The following is a 17,201-nucleotide window of genomic DNA, read 5'->3' on the forward strand; positions in this document are numbered from 1 at the left end:
CTGAAATTACCATGTGGACATGGTGACACTTTAGGATCAGAACAGAGATTCTCAGCCTTGAGTGTGTATAAAATTCTCCCCCCCACCACCACAAAGTCTGAATATTGAGTATTAGCACCCAGGAATTTGTGTTTATGTGAGAGCCTTAGAAAATTCTACTAGGGTTTGAGGGCCAAATTTTCTATAAAGATCATTTGGTTCCAAGAAAGCTGAACCTCTAAGCAGGTATTTACAAATGTGTAGTGTTCTGTCAGAGCTGTAAGGTGAGGTTTTTTTAACAATCAATGATTTTAGTCTGTACCTTGGAATCATCTGGAGGGGGTACTTAAAAGTGACTGTACCCCTTATTCTGACTCAATCTGTCTGGAGTCCAGCATGGGTCTCTGGGTTTCAGACTCTCCTTGGGTGATCTAGATATGAAGCTGGGGCTGAGAGCCACTGTTTGGAAGCAATGACAAATGACATGAAAATTTCTTTAACCGGGAGGGGGTTGGGAGGAGTGAGGGGCAGTCAGTGTACTGTGGACTGGGTATTCTCTAGTACATGCTGTATGCTCTCCAGGATACCAGAAAGGCCGCACATTGTGAACGTTAGAAAGTGGGGCCACTCTTTCTCACTTAATGTTTCCAAAGCTTTCATTTTGAGTCTAGAGTTAAGTAGCTGTATAAACAATAAACTCACCTCTGTGGTCCTCCTCTTTTGTACTCTACCAGGGTGTGGTAGTTTGTTCAGCTACTCATAATTTTCAAAGGTAGTATAGATAAATTTGCTTTTAATCCTCTCTCTGGAGGGTCACATTCATCATGCTTTTCATTAAGGCTTAACAGTTCCCAAAAACGTCTGGAGAGACTTTGTGGGGAAGAAAGATGGATGGCCTAAAGGAGACAAGCCCCATTCCCCCCACCCCCTCCACACTCTACCCCCAGAGTCTTCTCCACATTTCCATCCTTGTCACTTCATCAGGCCCCTCACCAAGTCCTCCACAGGTTATCACATTGGCCTTATAGGCTGCCTGGAACCATTTGCAGCTTGTGAAAATGATTTTCTCAGCCTGGGCCTGAGATAATGTCCCTGGGAGAATGACCCTTAGTAGATGCAGAGATTGCACTGCCTGTCCAGGCAGCATACAGCTTGGGAACTCTCAGTGTGTTTACACATTGATATACAGTCAGTAAGGCAACTCACAGTGAAGTGAAAGCCACTAGAAAATAGTAAAATGAGAGGCTTCAGCTAGCTTCCCTCTCTAATCTAATCTACCTCAATGACTTAGACTAACTCTTCCTAGAATGTTTAGTTGGCAAGATAAGGTTGCTCATATAAATAAGTTATCATTCCTAACCCAGAATGTGGCAAGGTCAGCATTCTGACCCCTTCTGCTTTCAAGGGCCCTGTCTTTACTCCTCTGGTCTCTCTCCTTTTCTGAGACAGAGCCCCCTGACTTCTGACTCTCGTCTTCACATGTAGGCCCTGACCTCTTTGAAGTCTGATATTGATTACAGTGAAATGTCAATTGTCTGATTGCAGTGGGGCACCTGGAATTTATTCAGATAAGCAGAGGCGTTTTCAAATGTTAATGAAGCATGTTGGAAGCCATGACCCTCTCCTAAATAATGGTGTTTCTGGAGAAGGAAGATCAGGCGATTGAAGTGTCACTCTCTCCTTTTTATTACTTCAGTTGCTTTTTCTCACCGTAAGACACTGATTGAACTATAGGGCGTTTTAGACTGTGTATTTCTGACCTCTGGACAGAAGTTTTAGACATGGAGATAGATGAGCTGTTCCAGAGTTGCCTGGTGTTGCTCATTCAGACTTAACTTCTCAGGCAATAAATGTCCCAAGTCTATATGTGGAACTGCTGTTTTTCTATGCATGTTCATTGAGCCTCTGGCCAAAAAGATACTGACTTATTTTCAAATATGCAAAAAAAATGCAAGTAAACATTCCATGCAAGGTAGGTTCTACCAAATGTTTTTTGTTTGTTTGTTTTATATATTAACACCATTCCTGCCACCAAAGGGCTGTGTCCCTACCTCCATCCCCCTACAGTGGAGCTGAAAATCTATCCTATCCTTCCCCATGCACCGAATGTTATTTTTAATACCTTTAGATGAAAGTCATTGACCTTCATCTGTTTACTAAATGAACAAGCCTAACAGTTTTAGATATTTCATTACATCACCTACTTCTTCCTTGTGGGTGAGGGGGTGGGAGAATGATGAGCTAAAGGAGAATAAAGAGAAAGAGAACCGTAGTAGAGGTTGCACAGATCAACTTGGATGCTGTGATGAGATTTGTCTGTAGGAGATTCAAGGGACTTAGTTTTTAATTCTTCCAAGGATAGAACATTCTACATGTGAGGGAACAAGTCACTGCCTATATTTCTAGGTATTAAGACTTAGTTTTCTTATGAAACCTTATTGAGGACAGGTATGGCACAGGGAGAGTCAGACTACTGTGTCTTACTGTACAAGTGAGAAAAATAAGGGCAATCACAAACATTTAGCCAGATGAGATTTATCTTTTCATTTCCAGAGTTCTACAATTTTTACCCAAGTTTCAGCACCCAAATAAAGGTAACAGACCAATAGGTCTTTGTTTTGAACAGACATTGTGACAGCATTTCTGTTCATTCTGCTGATAGACTCACATTTTTTATGCATGGAATTACACAACGTGTAGACTTTGCCTTTCATCTGTGTAACTGTGCTGGCTCGTGTTAATACTTCTGTACACCCCCAGTACGACAGCAGAGATTTTTGCATCTGGTTTTGGTTAAATCTTTAGGAAGTTATGCCTTCACTGGCAATATCATATTAGTCATTAAGCTGCTTTTCTTTTTCTTTTTTTTTTTTTTTTTACCAGAGCACTGCTCAGCTCTGTCTTATGGTGGTGTGGGGGACTGAACCTGGGACTTTGGATCCCCATGCATGAGAGTCTCTTTGCATAACCGTCAAGCTCTCTACCCCCAAGCTCCATCTTATAACCCCTATCAGAATCTCTGATTCAACCAGGACATTTTAGCACCTGATATGAGTACTATAGGCAAATACTATGTTTTATGGTGACCTCTTATTACATCTAAATAAGTAAAATGTGTCTGTTTGGTCAGTGCAGTTAGCAGATTTGTTCCATCATATATCTTATAAACAGAATTTTACAAATTCTCAGAGACAGTGATCACTCCTTCCTGAGCCCAATGCCTCCTGTGATGCTTCCCAACTACATTCACAGGTAACACCCCATCCAGCTACAAATTGAATGCATAGACAGTCCATTCTGTAGCTTGACCACTGTACATACTACACACTTGGGAAAAGATAATTTTGGCTGTAGAACTTTTCATCTGTCTAGGACCCACCTGAGAGAAAAAGCATCCCACCTTTGCTAAAGACTGACAATTTCTTTTATATATTGTTTTAATAGGGAAGTAATTGTTTACAAGACGTTTATCACATGGGTACAATTTCTCATCCTTCCATGATAGGTGTCTGCATACCACTTCCACCATCATGCATTAGGTCGCCAGTGCCCTAATTTTAGCCCCCTCTTCCCACCCTACCCCCATGTCTTTGGCCTTGCTGCAACAGACCATGTCCAATCCAAGTTTCACCCCATGTTTGCCTTTCCCTCCTTGTTTCTTAAATTTCACCTATTAGTGAGTTCATCTGATATACATCCTCCTTCTGGCTAATCTCACTTAACATGATTTTTTCAAGTTCTATCCAGGATGAAGCAGGTTCTTTTATCATTCCATTGGGATGCTAATTGTTTACAGTGTAGCTGTTGATACATGGGCCCAGTTTCTCATCTGCCTGTGATAGATGTCTTGCAGAGCCCTCTCACTCTCAACCTGATGTCCTTTTCCAACATCGTGTACCAGGATCTCAAGCCCTCACCACAACCTCCCTTCTCCTTTCCCCCCAGAGCCTTTTACTTCGGTGCAACAGCCTACACCCAGTCCAAGTTTGCCTTTTCCTCTTTGTTTCTTAAGTTCCACCTATTCATGAGATCATCCAGTATTTATTCTTCTCTTTTTTGGCTTATCTCACTGAACATGATTCTGTTAGGTTCCATCCAAGGCAAAAGAAGATGATTTCATAATTTTTTTATAGTTGAATAGTGTTCCACTGTGTATATATATACCACGACACTATTATTTAAATTTATTTATTTATTTATTCCCTTTTGTTGCCCTTGTTTTATTGTTGTAGTTATTATTGGTGTCATTGTTGTTGGATAGAACAGAGAGAAATGGAGAGGGAAAGGGAAGACAGGGGAGAGAGAAAGATAGACACCTACAGACCTGCTTCACTGCCTGTGAAGAGACTCCCCTGCAGGTGGGGAGCCGGGGGCTTAAACCGGGATCCTTGCCAGTCCTTGCACTTTGTGCCACGTGCGCTTAACCCACTGTGCTACCGCCGACTCCCCTCTCCTCTCTTTCCACAGTCAATCCAGTTTGCCAATGCAGATGACAGTACTGCCCGACTCCCCTACCACAACTTTCTTAACCATTCATCTGTCATTAGGCATCTGGGCTGCTTCCAAATAGTACTGATATAAGCAGTGGTGAACTTATTCATGTGTGAGACACTGGCTCCACAAACACGCATGCACACACACATCAAAATGAATGGTAGTTCAGAAAAGGAAGTAAATCCAATCTACAGAAAATATGAGAAAAAAATTCAGAGGAGGCAACTGAAATGGCCCCAGTGGATATGGCTAGGATATCAGGAAGCTCTGGATAGGATACCAGAGCTTCCTCAGTACCCATGGCACCACCATGTGGTGTCAGGACTCAAGCCTGGACTATGCAAGGACTATAACGCTGTCCCAACTGAGCTACTTCGGCACTCTACTCTTCCATGTCTGTCTGCTATTATTACTTTGGTGTGTCCCAACCTTACTGCCCCTTTCTTTCCAGAGCTTTAATACAGCACGAAAGTTATCCTAGTGTCTTTTATATGTTATCCAGCACGTAAGTGCCTTGCTGAGTAAATGATTTTAATTGATGTAAAAAAGTGGTAGAGGATTCCAGATTTTATACTTTAAGTTTCCTGTATACAAATCTCACACTAGGTTATTCAATTATAATGTGTTATAGGTTTTCCAAGTGTGCTCTGATAATTCTTTAAAGAAAGAAATAGAAAGTGAGTGGGGCCCTAAGAGGTAATAAAGTATATGACTTTCCATGTATGAGATCCTAGACTTGATCTCCAGGACAACATTAGAGCAGCAAGGACATCACCAAGGGAACTGGTTGGTGGAGCAGTATTTTGGTGTCTTTCTTTTCCTCCTTCTTTCCTTCCTTCCTTCCTTCCTTCCTTCCTTCCTTCCTTCCTTCCTTCCTGTCCTTATCAATCTCTCTAAAATAGTGAGGTAGAATAAAAGTTGAGTCAGATGTATGATTCAGTAGTATGAAATATGTATGAGATTCTGAGATAAATTCCTAGGAACTGTGTTAAAGACAATAAACAAATAGAGGAAAAGATCCTGGGGTCAAATGGATTTGGGAAACTTGGCAAAACTCATGCCTGTCATACCCCTTCTGGAAGGCCTACAACCCGTAGAACATAGAACCAACTAGAGAAGCCTATTTAATTTCACTAAATGCACTCGGTACTAATTTGTCAACCTCAGAATTATGACTCCCCCCAAGATCCCCAGTTGTTTATTCACATCCTATATTTCTATGGCAAATTCTTGGTGTGAAGAGTGCTATGTTATAGACAACAGATTAGGACAAAGGATTTCAGAGCACAAGAATCATGTATTGAACCCCAGCAAGATAATACCTTAGTTCTCAATAGGCAGGGCAAGGAGACTATCCAAATACCCATCTGGTGTCAGACTATATTATTATTATATTACGGCATCAATAACTACAACAACAATGAAAAACAACAAGGCAACAAATGGAAAATAAATAATAATAAAAAAGATAGAATGTCTGCTGGTGATCCCTTTCTTCCTCTGACAGCTGCTCCTCAGTTCTGAGGCCCTTCTACTTGTCTTCACAATCTGTTGGCTGCCAAGGAAGATGAAGAGTGCCATCAAAAGGCACTGAAAAATGAGAAGAAGCTCTTCTGCCAGACGCTAGATTCTTTGTGGGATAAAGTTTATTCTTCAGAAAATGTAATCATCATACATTTGAAATTATCTTAAATGAGGCTTAGCCAAGGCACTTGACGTTCTTCAAAGGCAATATAGTTGATGAGCGTTATTTCCTGCATGAGAAAACAGAAAGGAGTTTATAACCAAGTGAAAGAGAGCTCAGAGATGTCACAGTAGCACCTCTTCAACAAGGACACATTGTCCATGGAATGGTTGGTTTTGCACAAGTGTTTGGAGGACAGTAGGATCCCAAGGCTATTCACAACCATAGAACAAACTCACCCACTTGCTTCTTCTCATTTTTCAGTGCCTTTTGATGGCACTCTTCATCTTCCTGGGCAGCCAACAGATTGTGAAGACAAGTAGAAGGGCCTCAGAACTGAGGACCAACTGTCAGAGGAAGAAAGGGATCACCAGCAGACATTCTATCTTTCTTTTTAATTTATTTTCCATTTGTTGCCTTGTTGTTTTTCATTGTTGTCATAGTTATTGATGTCGTTTGTTGTTGGATAGGACAGAGAAATGGAGAGAGGAGGGGAAGACAGAGGGGGAGAGAAAGACAGGCACCTGCAGACCTGCTTCACTGCCGGTAAAGGGACTCTTCTACAGGTGGGGAGCTGGGGGCTTGAACCGGGATCCTTACTCCGGTCCTTGTGTTTTGCACCACATGTGCTTAACCCAATGTGCTGCTGCCTGATCCCTCAGACATTCTATCTTTATCCCAGCTCTGAGAGGTGTGGGCTGGGTGCAGCCTTGTTCCTCTACATCTGAACATAGCAGACTATATTTATGATGTTTCCCATAAATATATATGTGTGTATGTATTATGTATGTCTTTTTAGCCTTTTTAGACCTTCATAGTGCAGAGACTTAAGATATAAATCAGAGTTAGAGAGATTTATTTTACAGTCTTGAACAAAAGCTCTCCTGACTTCTGTGCTTCTCTGCTTTCTTCATAGTTCCTCAGCACTTTGTTTGCCCCCTTAAACTTTATCATGGAGAAAGTGGAAAGCATCCTCCCATCCAGTTTGTGGCACCAGCTGACACGGATCTAGGAAAGCTGCCCATACTTCTACTCACCTCACCCATCGGGCTGCCACTATCTCTGTGCCAACTCCTCAAGGATTGGAAGAAAGCATGGTTTTGAAAAAGGGAAGCCGTTCCACAATTTGAAAATGTTCATGGATTGTCCGTTCCATATTAAAAGCTGTTTTTGTTGTACAAAATTCATTGATGTTCAGTTCTATTATATTTTGCCTTTAGAAAAGAAAAAAAATATCAAAAAATAAACTTTTGTGTATTGCAGCAACAAGTTGAGTCTTCTTCTGTCTTCCAACCCTGAAAGTGTGGGTTTCCCAAGTAAACCTCAAGAGTTTACAATTCACTTTACTGGGGACTCAGATCTACTCAATGACATGCCATGGTTTTGTTTTCTTGTTTTTATTTGTTTGTTTGTTTTGCTGGGAACCCTTCTCAGCAGATCTTTATATCCAAGTCAGTGACTTAGAAAATGACATCTCTTTGACTCAAAAGTACTTTTTTTTTTAGACCCAAACTGTCTCCATAGGCCAAAAGCACAAAAGAAAAAAGATTTCAAACTTTTTAAGAGCAGACTTTATTTATTAGTGATTTAATATTGATTTACAAAATCACAAGATAACAGGTGTACACCTCCCCACCATTTCCACGACCAGAGTTCTGGATCCCCATTCCCTCCATCGTAAGTGACAGTAGTTCTATAAGGTTGCGTTATGGGTTAACTATTATTTCTGCAACTATCTGTCTATATTTGTATATATTTGCCCATTTTTATTGATTTAATAATGATCAACAAGACCGTAAGATAAGAAGAATACAGTTCCACACAATTCCTACCACCAGAGTTCCATATCCCATTCCCTCTCTTGGAAGCTTTCCTGTTCTTTATCCCTTTGGGAGCATGGACTCAGGATCATTATGGGGTGCAGAAGGTGAAATATATGGCTTCTGTAGTTGCTTCTTCATTGGACATGAGCATTGGCAGGTTGATCCATGTTCCCAGCCTGTTTCTTTTTTCTTTCTCTCTATCTTTATTTGTTTCTTTCTTTCTTCTTCCTTTCATTCTTTCTTTCATTTTTTCTTTCTTTCTTTTTTTGTATTTATAAAAAGGAAACATTGACAAAACTATAGGATAAGAGGGGTACAACTCTACACAATTCCCACCACCAGATCTCTATATCCCATCCCATCCCCTGATAGCTTTCAAATTCTTTATCCCTCTAGGAGTATGGACCCAAAGGCATTGTGGGGTGCAGAAGGTGGAAGGTCTGGCTTATGTAATTGCTTCCCCGCTGAACATGGGTGTTGACAGGTCAATCCATACTCCCATCCTGCTTCTCTCTTTCCCTAGTGGGATGCGGTTCTGGGGAATGGAGCTCCAGGACACATTGGTGGAGTTGTCTGTCCAGGGAAGTCTGGTTGGCATCATGCTAGCATCTGGAACTTGGTGGCTGAAAAGATAGTTAACATACAAAGCCAAACAAATCATTGACCAATCATGAACCTAAAGGCTGAAGTATTACAGATCAAGAGTTGGGGGTTCTCCATTTTGTAGATAGCTAGTAGGCATATTTTAGTTATATCTTTCCCTAGTGGGTCAGGGCTCTGAAAAGGTAGGTTTCCAGGACACATTGATGAAGTCATTTGTCCAGTGAAGTCAGGTTGGCAACATGGTAGAATCTACAACTTGGTAGCTGAAAAAAACATTAAGATATAAAGCAGAACATATTGTTTAATAATCAGGAACCTAAAGGCAAGACTATAGCAGATGAGATTTGGGGTCTCCAGTTTGGAAAAGGCTAGTAGGTTTATTTTATGAATATTCCAACAACTATTTTATGAGCCCAACAACTAATATTCAGTAGGGATAAAGGAATCATCTGGGGAGATGTTATCAGAGTTGGAAACAGGACTAGAAAGCTGCATCAGGGAGGAAAGTAGCTCCCAAATATAGGAAAAGTATATAAATATTGTTAACTGCAAACCCCATCGATTTGATTCAGGGCCCATATTCAGCACTGAAGCCTGTGTAACCTCTGCATCCCTGTAGGTCTGAGCTCACACTCTGTAGCCATAGCTAGGAACATTCTAGGCTGCACTCTTTGCAAGGCCCATCTTCTTCCAGTGGCAGAGTATGTCAGCTCCAGTACTCTGGTGAGACTGTTCCTAGTTCATAAAACTCCTCAATTCCATATCAGGTGGTGTACTTTCTAACAAAGCCACAGAACCTAGATAGAGACCAGGGCCCATGAGACAGAGCACACATGCACATGAATCCATAAGTTAAGGGAAAATATACACCTTAAAGTAAAAGTACAAAATAGTTGGCAGTGACTCAATAAGTGCAGCAAGCAAGTAGAAAGACCTAAAAAAAGACACTTTAAATTAGGTACCATAAAGTACTTAATCAAATGGTTTCTAATTAGACCTACTCACCTACCTCACCTACTTTCTTTTTGTTTTGTTTATTTGTTTTTGCCTTGAGGGTTATCTCTGGGGCTTGGTGCTTGCACTATGAATCCACTGCTCCTGGAGGCCATTTTTTTCTTATTGTTGTTGCTGTTATTGCTATTGTTGTATTGCTGTTGTTGGATTAGACAGAGAAAAATTGAGACAGGAGGGGAAGACAGGGGGAGAGAAAGATAGATACCTGCAGACCTGCTTCACTGCTTGTGAAGCGACTCCCCCCCCCACCCCTGCAGGTGGGGAGCCAGAGGCTTGAACCAGGATCCTTATGCTGATCCTTGCACTTTGCACCATATGTGTGCTACCACCCACCCTTCCCTACTTTCTGTTTCACTTCCTTCAATCACTCCAAGGCTAACCTTGTCAGACAAAATACGAACTACAAAAGCCGGATAAGGGCAAGAGACCAGCATACTTTAATGATGGCTCCTTTGGTCACTACCAGTCCACCCACCAACCAAGACCCTACACAGGGAATCCTGGGATTCCCACATAGACATGTTGGGCCTAGACCTCTAACAAATCCCTCTCTCCACTGTCACTGGTCATCTCCATCAGGAACAACATAGTGGACCCTCTTGTGGGCCTCTACAGGACCTTGCCTTCAATGTGGGTCAGCATTTATAGGGACTGCCCTGCTCTCTGAAAAAAAAAAAAGCTTTAAAATTTAATCACAGCATGAATGAAGTGAAATGTATGTGCCTTAACAAGTTTAGTTCAGAAACTCTATTGATTGAATAGAACTTAACACTATAGTTGTAGAAATTTTTGCTTTTTAATTTTCTTCAAGTGCCTTTGCACTTTAGTTTTGCTTTCTGAAAATCTGATAGAATGGGGAAACTTTTAACAAGAAATGAGAAATCCAATAGTTAGTTGTAGAATTGGACCACTTTACAGCATGGTCTGAATGCTCTCTTATAAGGTTCCTCCCCATTCCCCCTCCCTCTTCACACCCGCCCCACATCAGTATAATGCTTGCATTTTTTTTTGCCTCCAGGCTTATTGCTGGTGCTCAATGGCTACACTATCAATCCACTGCTGCTGGAGGCCGTTTCCCCAGCTTTGTTGCCCTTGTTGTAACCTTGTTGTAGCTATTATTGTTGTTGGCTGTTGGATAGGACAGAGAGAAATGGAGAGAGAAGGGGAAGACAGAGAGGGGGAGAGAAAGATACCAGCAGACCTGCTTCACCTCCTGTGAAGCGACTCCCCTGCAAGTGGGGAGCCGGGGGCTCAAACTGGGATCCTTATGCTGTCCTTGCGCTTTGCACCATGTGCGCTTAACCCACTGTTCTACCACTTGACCCCCAGTGCTTGCATTTTTGATGCTTGAATGTATGACATTCTTTGAGAATTTTAGTGATCTGATTCGAAGTAATCATTGATCTTCAAAACCTTTTATGTGATTCACATCTGTCAAGCATCTGACTTTACTAAAGCAGAAGAAGGAAAATAATTAACTTTGAGAACTAGCAAGATTGCTTTACCTAGAAGCATGCCTGCTTGGTCATGCATGTGACCCAGGTTTGAGGCTTACCACCTCCCACACACACTTCAGCGCTGTGGTGTCTTTCTTTCTCTATCTCTGTCTAAAGCCACGGTGATGAAAATATATATATAACCTTGAATCCTCTATGAAGTGTGAAAAGTACTTCTGTTTAAAATCTATTTTTTACCACCAGGTTTATCATTAGGGCTCAGTGTTGGTGTCTGCACTATGAAGCCACCACTCCTGGCAACTTTTCTCTCTCTCTCTCTCTCTCTCTCTCTCTCTCTCTCTCTGTTTTATATTATAGGACAAAAAAATTGAGAGAGGGAGATAAAGAGGGAAAGGAAATGATAGACACCTGCAAACTTGCTTCAGTGCTCCTGAAGCATCCCCCCATAGGTGAGAATTGAGAGCTTGAACCCAGGTCCTTGCACATAGTAATATGTACACTCAACTGGGTGTACCCCCCTCCCCATTTAGAATTTCATTATAGTGCTCTAGATGGGGTCTGACTTTCACATAGTCTGTTTTTTCCTTAAAAAAAAAAGATTGTATACTAATGGGGTCAGGGAGACAACTGAGAAACAGAGGAAACCAGAACATCACCGCCATATGCAGTGTGGGTATCCAACTCAGGACCTTATGCTTGCAAGTCCATGGTGCTACCACTGTGAAACCCTGTGGGTCACTGTTTCCTTTTTTACTTAATGTCCTGAATCTTTCCTTACAAGAGCTAAAATAGGCAGGATGTAAGCAACTACAGCTCCTTCCCAATAGGAAAGAAGTTCTGCCATCCAAGTACTAACCAGGCCTGACCCTGCTTATTTCCAAGCTCAGATCAGTGTGTTCAGGTTGGTATGGCTGTAGACAGAATATAAGTTCTCTTCTTTCACCAGTTGTCTCCCATTATATCTAGATCAAATCCATTTCACAATTTTTTGGGTCCTTGACCTTAAAGTTTACATATTACTAACTAATCTTAAGAAGTAGACTTCCTAGCTCCTTCCAACCTGAAGATCCCAAATCTCATCTGCTATACTCTTACCTTTAGGTTCCTGATTATTAAACATTTTCTTATGCTTTATATCTTAATGCTTTTCAGCCACCAAGTTGCAGATACTACATGACACCAACCTGACTTCCCTGGGCAGACAACCTCACCAGTGTGTCCTGGAGCCCCACCTCCCCAGAGCCCTAACCCACTAGGGAAAGATAGAAAGAGGCTGGGTGTATGGATTGACCAGTCAATGCTCATGTCCAGCAGAGAAGCAATTACAGAAGCCAAACCTCCCACCTTCTGCACCTCATAATGATCCTGGATCCATATTCCCAGAGGGATAAAGAATAGGGAAGCTTTCAATGGAGGGGATGGGATATGGCACTCTGGTGATGGGAATTGTACTCCTCTTATCCCACAATCTTGCCAACCATTATTAAATCACTAACAAAAAAATTTTAAAAAGAAGTAAATCTTTGAAATTGAAAATAGCAACTGTTAGCAAAAGGCAAGCAAATCTTAGACTATGTATGTATGTGTCTAGGGAAGGGCCAGTAGGTACAGTAGTAGAGGGTGTACAATGAATATAGCATTTTAAATTTAATGAATACTATATTTTAAAGCTGACATTATATTCTAAACCATTTTTGTAAGTGATTTAACTAAATTACTAAGATTTCAGGGATATAATTTCACATTCACATTTGGTGTCAACACTCCCTCCACTATAGGTCTGTGACACCACCCCTGACAACCACCATAGTTCTTATGAAGTCTAAGAGTCTGTTTGATTACCATTTTTAAAAAAATATTTATGTACTTATAAATGAGAAATAGAGAGGAATAACGAACCGGAATATTATTCTCTGATATATACACACTGGACTTGAAAGCATGTGGTTATCACTTTTTCAAGTTCATTTGCTTTTGCTATCTATATTCCTCATCTGAGAGAGTTCATTCAGTAGTTGTCCTTTGTCTGTTTCTCTTAGCATAGTCACAGCCATTTCCATCCATTTAGACCCAAACAATTCAAACCCCCTTTTTTTAATAGACACCTACGGACCTGCTTCACCACCTGTGAAGCGACTCCCTTGCGGATGGGGAGCCCGGGGCTCAAGGGAACCTTACACTGGTCCTTGCACTTTGTGCCATGTGTGCTTAAACCGCTGCACTACTGGCCACTCCCTTTGTTGTTGTTGTTGTTGTTTTTAATTGCAGAGTAGTAGTCTATTCGATTTTTTTATTTTATTTATTTTCCCTTTTGTTGCCCTTGTTGTCTTTTTATTGTTGTTGTAGTTATTATTATTGTTGTTGTAGTTATTATTATTGTTGTTGTTGTTGTTGGACAGGACAGATAGAAATGGAATGAGGAGGGGAAGACAGAGGGGGGAGAGAAAGACAGACACCTGCAGACCTGCTTCACCACCTTTGAAGCGATTGCCCTGCAGGTGGGGAGCCGGGGGCTCGAACTGAGATCCTTACGCAGATCCTTGCGCTTTATGCCACGTGCATTTAACCCACTGCACTACGGCCTGACTTCTGTCTATTCAATTTTTTAAAACCACTTCCTTCCTGCTTGAAGCTCATTCCCCAAAGCCTGCATTCCAAAGTCCCATGGCTCACTTCCTCTTCAGCATCTTTGTCTAAGCCCAGAGTATCCCTGAAGTCACTTGACTATCAGCTTCAGTGCCACACTCAAGCAACAGAACACTCGTGCTAGCCAATGCCTGGCTCTCCAGTGACATCTTTTGAGATCTGGGTGCTGTTCACTGACCCACAAAGTGACCCTTTAAGCTTCTTGGCTTCTTCATTCCCCCTTGTGAGTGAAGACAGTCTCTACAGTGGGAGTAGACCTTCCAAATCGATACTTTCAGGCTGCTTCTCTGATATCTATCTGGGTGAAGGAACTCTAACATCTAAATGCCTACTTAAAATGCAAAGAAAGTGAATGTAAGGATAGAGAGATGGTTCACTAGGTGGGGTGTATGCCTTGTCATACGTATGATCCAGGTCCAAGCCCTGGCACCATATTTAAGTGTCCATAGCAATGGGACAAGCTCCATTTTCATGATATTTCTCCATTTTCTTTCTCTGTCATGCTATCAGAATGAAATCATTTGTATATCAGGCCCTCAGACTACACACAACACACACACATATGCAGGGAGAAGCTACAAATTTATCCCCAAGATATTTTGCCCTTGAAACACAGACAAACTTCACATCTAATGCATGTTAGATTCATTTTTTAATAAATATATTTATATATTCAAATAAAATTTACTGAGTCCTACTGTGTGCTGAGAATATTACTATGTTCTCCCAATTGCACTGTGAAATTCATAACATACTACACTGTATTTTACTTGTCTATCTTCAAGTTCTACTTGCCTGTCTCCCTCTGGACCATAAAGAATTTGAGTTCAGTGTTATGGTATCATCTGTATAGCTTCATTATCTATAACTCAATATTCTGTGTTCTAGAATTCAAAATCTTATTAGTGTTGGCAGGCAGGATAAAATGGGTAGAGGAGAGAATGGAGATAAACCAGAAGTGAGCATCATTTTGTAGAAATCCAGGGCAGGGAGACATTAAAATAAAGTTAAATGTATTTATTCTGGGAATAGCAGTTTAATGCCCTCATTATGTTTTTGCAGAAACTGTCAAGTCAACACTTTATCTGGGAGGTATTATTGCCTTGTGTACCATGTTCCCCCAAATAATCACACAGACTTTGTTTGAGTAAAGGAATGGGGGAACAAATGAATCTAATTTCACTGGGTATAAGATTATCTGTGATTTGAGGGGGTGAATATCCTTGACATGTTGATTCATACTCTCTCCCTAAACTTGTCATTTTAGTAGGAGTCCATATTTTGTGGTTCATGTTTATTTTGTGCCAGATACTATCGCGGGTACATGACATCTTTGAATTCTCCAAACTGCTCAGTGAGTCAAGTCCTAATGTCCTTCCCTCTCAGTGACTACAGGGACAAGGAAATGGATTTGAAACTTTGAACACCTGGGTACTGACCTTGATGCAATGTGGTCAGTTTGACTGTTTACCTGCCTCTAATTCCTTGCTTACCTAACTCTCTCTGCTGACCTCTAGACCCATGGAAAGCTATACCAGAAAAACACCGCCTCTCAAACACCCCAGAGCCTGAGGAGATCCCAAAAGGCAAGGGAAACTTCACATTACTCTTCACATTCCAGCCATGTGTATTCTGATAGAAGCTTGGGAACTAATGTTCCCAGAAGAGATCATATAAGCCCTCAAAATAGGGAGGAGGCCGCGATAATGAACACAGTCCATGTTTTTCACAGTGGGTTTTGAGAAACGTGAAATGTTATTTTTCCCCTCAGTTTTATTTATGATTAATAGTAGGCTAGAAACATGTAGGATTACAGGATATATTGGGTTGTTGGAAAAGTTGTGACAGATATTTCTAGTCAAAAATGCATCATGACTTTTCTGACAACCCATAGTTCTGCACCACACCCGCCACCAAAGTTCTGTGTCTCCACCCTCCCACCTCTCAAAGATAACCACCACAGTTCTCACAAAGTCTTATAAGAAATTGTTTGCTTGCTTCTGTTTTTTTATTGTTCGGATTTTTGTTTGTTGCAATTTCATATGTATCAGTTCTTTAGATTCCACATATGAATAAAACCATCTGGTAGATAGATGTCTTTCCTCTCATTTTATTAAGCACAGTCACCTCCAGTTCCATTCATTTGTCCCACAGAACACTTATCATCTTTGTTGATTGAAGAGTAATATTTCATTGTATATATATCCCATAGCTTCTTTTTTCTTTTTTTTTAAAGGACAGAGAGAAAGGGAGAGAGGAGGGGGAAGACAGAGAGGGGGAGAGAAAGATAGATGTCTGCAGACCTGCTTCACCACTTCTGAAGCGACCTCACTGCAGGTGGGGAGCCAGGGGCTCGAACCTGGATTCTTACACCAGTCTTTGCGCTTTGTGCCACATGCGATAAATAACCCACTGCACTACCTCCTGACTCCCAGCCCGTAGCTTCTTTAGCCAGTCATCTACTGATGGGCATTTAGGCTGCTTCCATTTTTTTGGTTATTTTGAATAATTCAGCTATGAACATCAGGGTCCATACATCCTTTCAAGTTAGTGGTTAATTGTCATTTGGAGAATGTTGATGAATAACTCAGCTATGAACATAGGGGTGTGTATGTTCCTTCTAATTAATGTTTGAGTGTCACTGGATAAATGCCCAAGAATGGTATTGCTGAAACATAAGGTAAATTCCATGTGTGTGTGTGTGTGTGTGTGTGTGTGTGTGTGTTTAAGGACTCTCCATACAATCTTCCATAGGGGCTGCAACAGTTTGCATTGCCACCAGCAGGTTAGAAGCTGGATTTGAAAACCTGAATGCATAGGTAGTGACTTTGATGCAGTGTGGTCAGTTCACTCACTCATCTACCTCTAATTCCCTGTCTACCTAACTTTCTCCCCCCCCCCCCCACCTCCAGGGTTATCACTGGAGCTCAGTGCTGGCAGTACAAATACACTGCTTCTAGCAGCCTTTTTTTTTGTTTAATTTTCATTTTATTGGATAGGACAGAGAGAAGCTGAGAGAGAATGGGGAGATAGAGAGGGAGGAAGAAAGACAGTCACCTGCAGACCTGCTTTGTCGATGGTGAAGTTTTCTCCCTACAAATGGGAAGCAGTGACTCAAACCTGAGTCCTTGTGCATAGTAATGTGTGTTTAACCAGATGTGCCACTGCCCCCCACTCCACCCATTTTGACTCTTTTTTTTTGCCTCTAGGGTTACCACTGGGATATATAAAAACATCTGCAGAGGACAAGAGAGGGAGCAGAAAGGGCTTTTGGAGTCTTAGCACATGATGGTGGAACAGGATGGTTAGAGTGTTTTATAGACAGTTGTCAAGGGGAGATGAGAAATTAAAACAATGTCTAAACAACTGTACTGTAAACCATCAATGCTCCCCCCCCAATAAAAGTATTTTAAAAAGAGAGAGGATTCTATCAACTAAGTATTTTATTTATTTATTTATTTAAGAAAGGAGACATTAACAAAACCATAGGATAAGAGGGGT

The 17,201-nt window shown here is 41.2% G+C and overlaps 1 protein-coding gene across 6 annotated transcripts in view; it reads left to right on the forward strand.

Moving 5' to 3' along the window:
- Positions 1-7,426, forward strand: part of ST7 (suppression of tumorigenicity 7) — a 339,787-nt gene extending 332,361 nt beyond the window's left edge. For all 6 annotated transcript variants that reach the window (XM_007525439.3, XM_007525440.2, XM_016189276.2 and 3 more), the window contains one exon: positions 7,074-7,426. In XM_007525439.3, the coding sequence (XP_007525501.1) occupies positions 7,074-7,169 (96 nt within the window). In that variant the 3' untranslated portion in view covers positions 7,170-7,426. The remainder of the gene's footprint in view (positions 1-7,073) is intronic.
- The last annotated feature ends 9,775 nt before the right edge of the window (positions 7,427-17,201 follow it).

The sequence above is a fragment of the Erinaceus europaeus genome, chromosome 8 (assembly GCF_950295315.1).
Source record: "Erinaceus europaeus chromosome 8, mEriEur2.1, whole genome shotgun sequence".
In the NCBI taxonomy this organism is placed as follows: Eukaryota; Metazoa; Chordata; class Mammalia; order Eulipotyphla; family Erinaceidae; genus Erinaceus; species Erinaceus europaeus.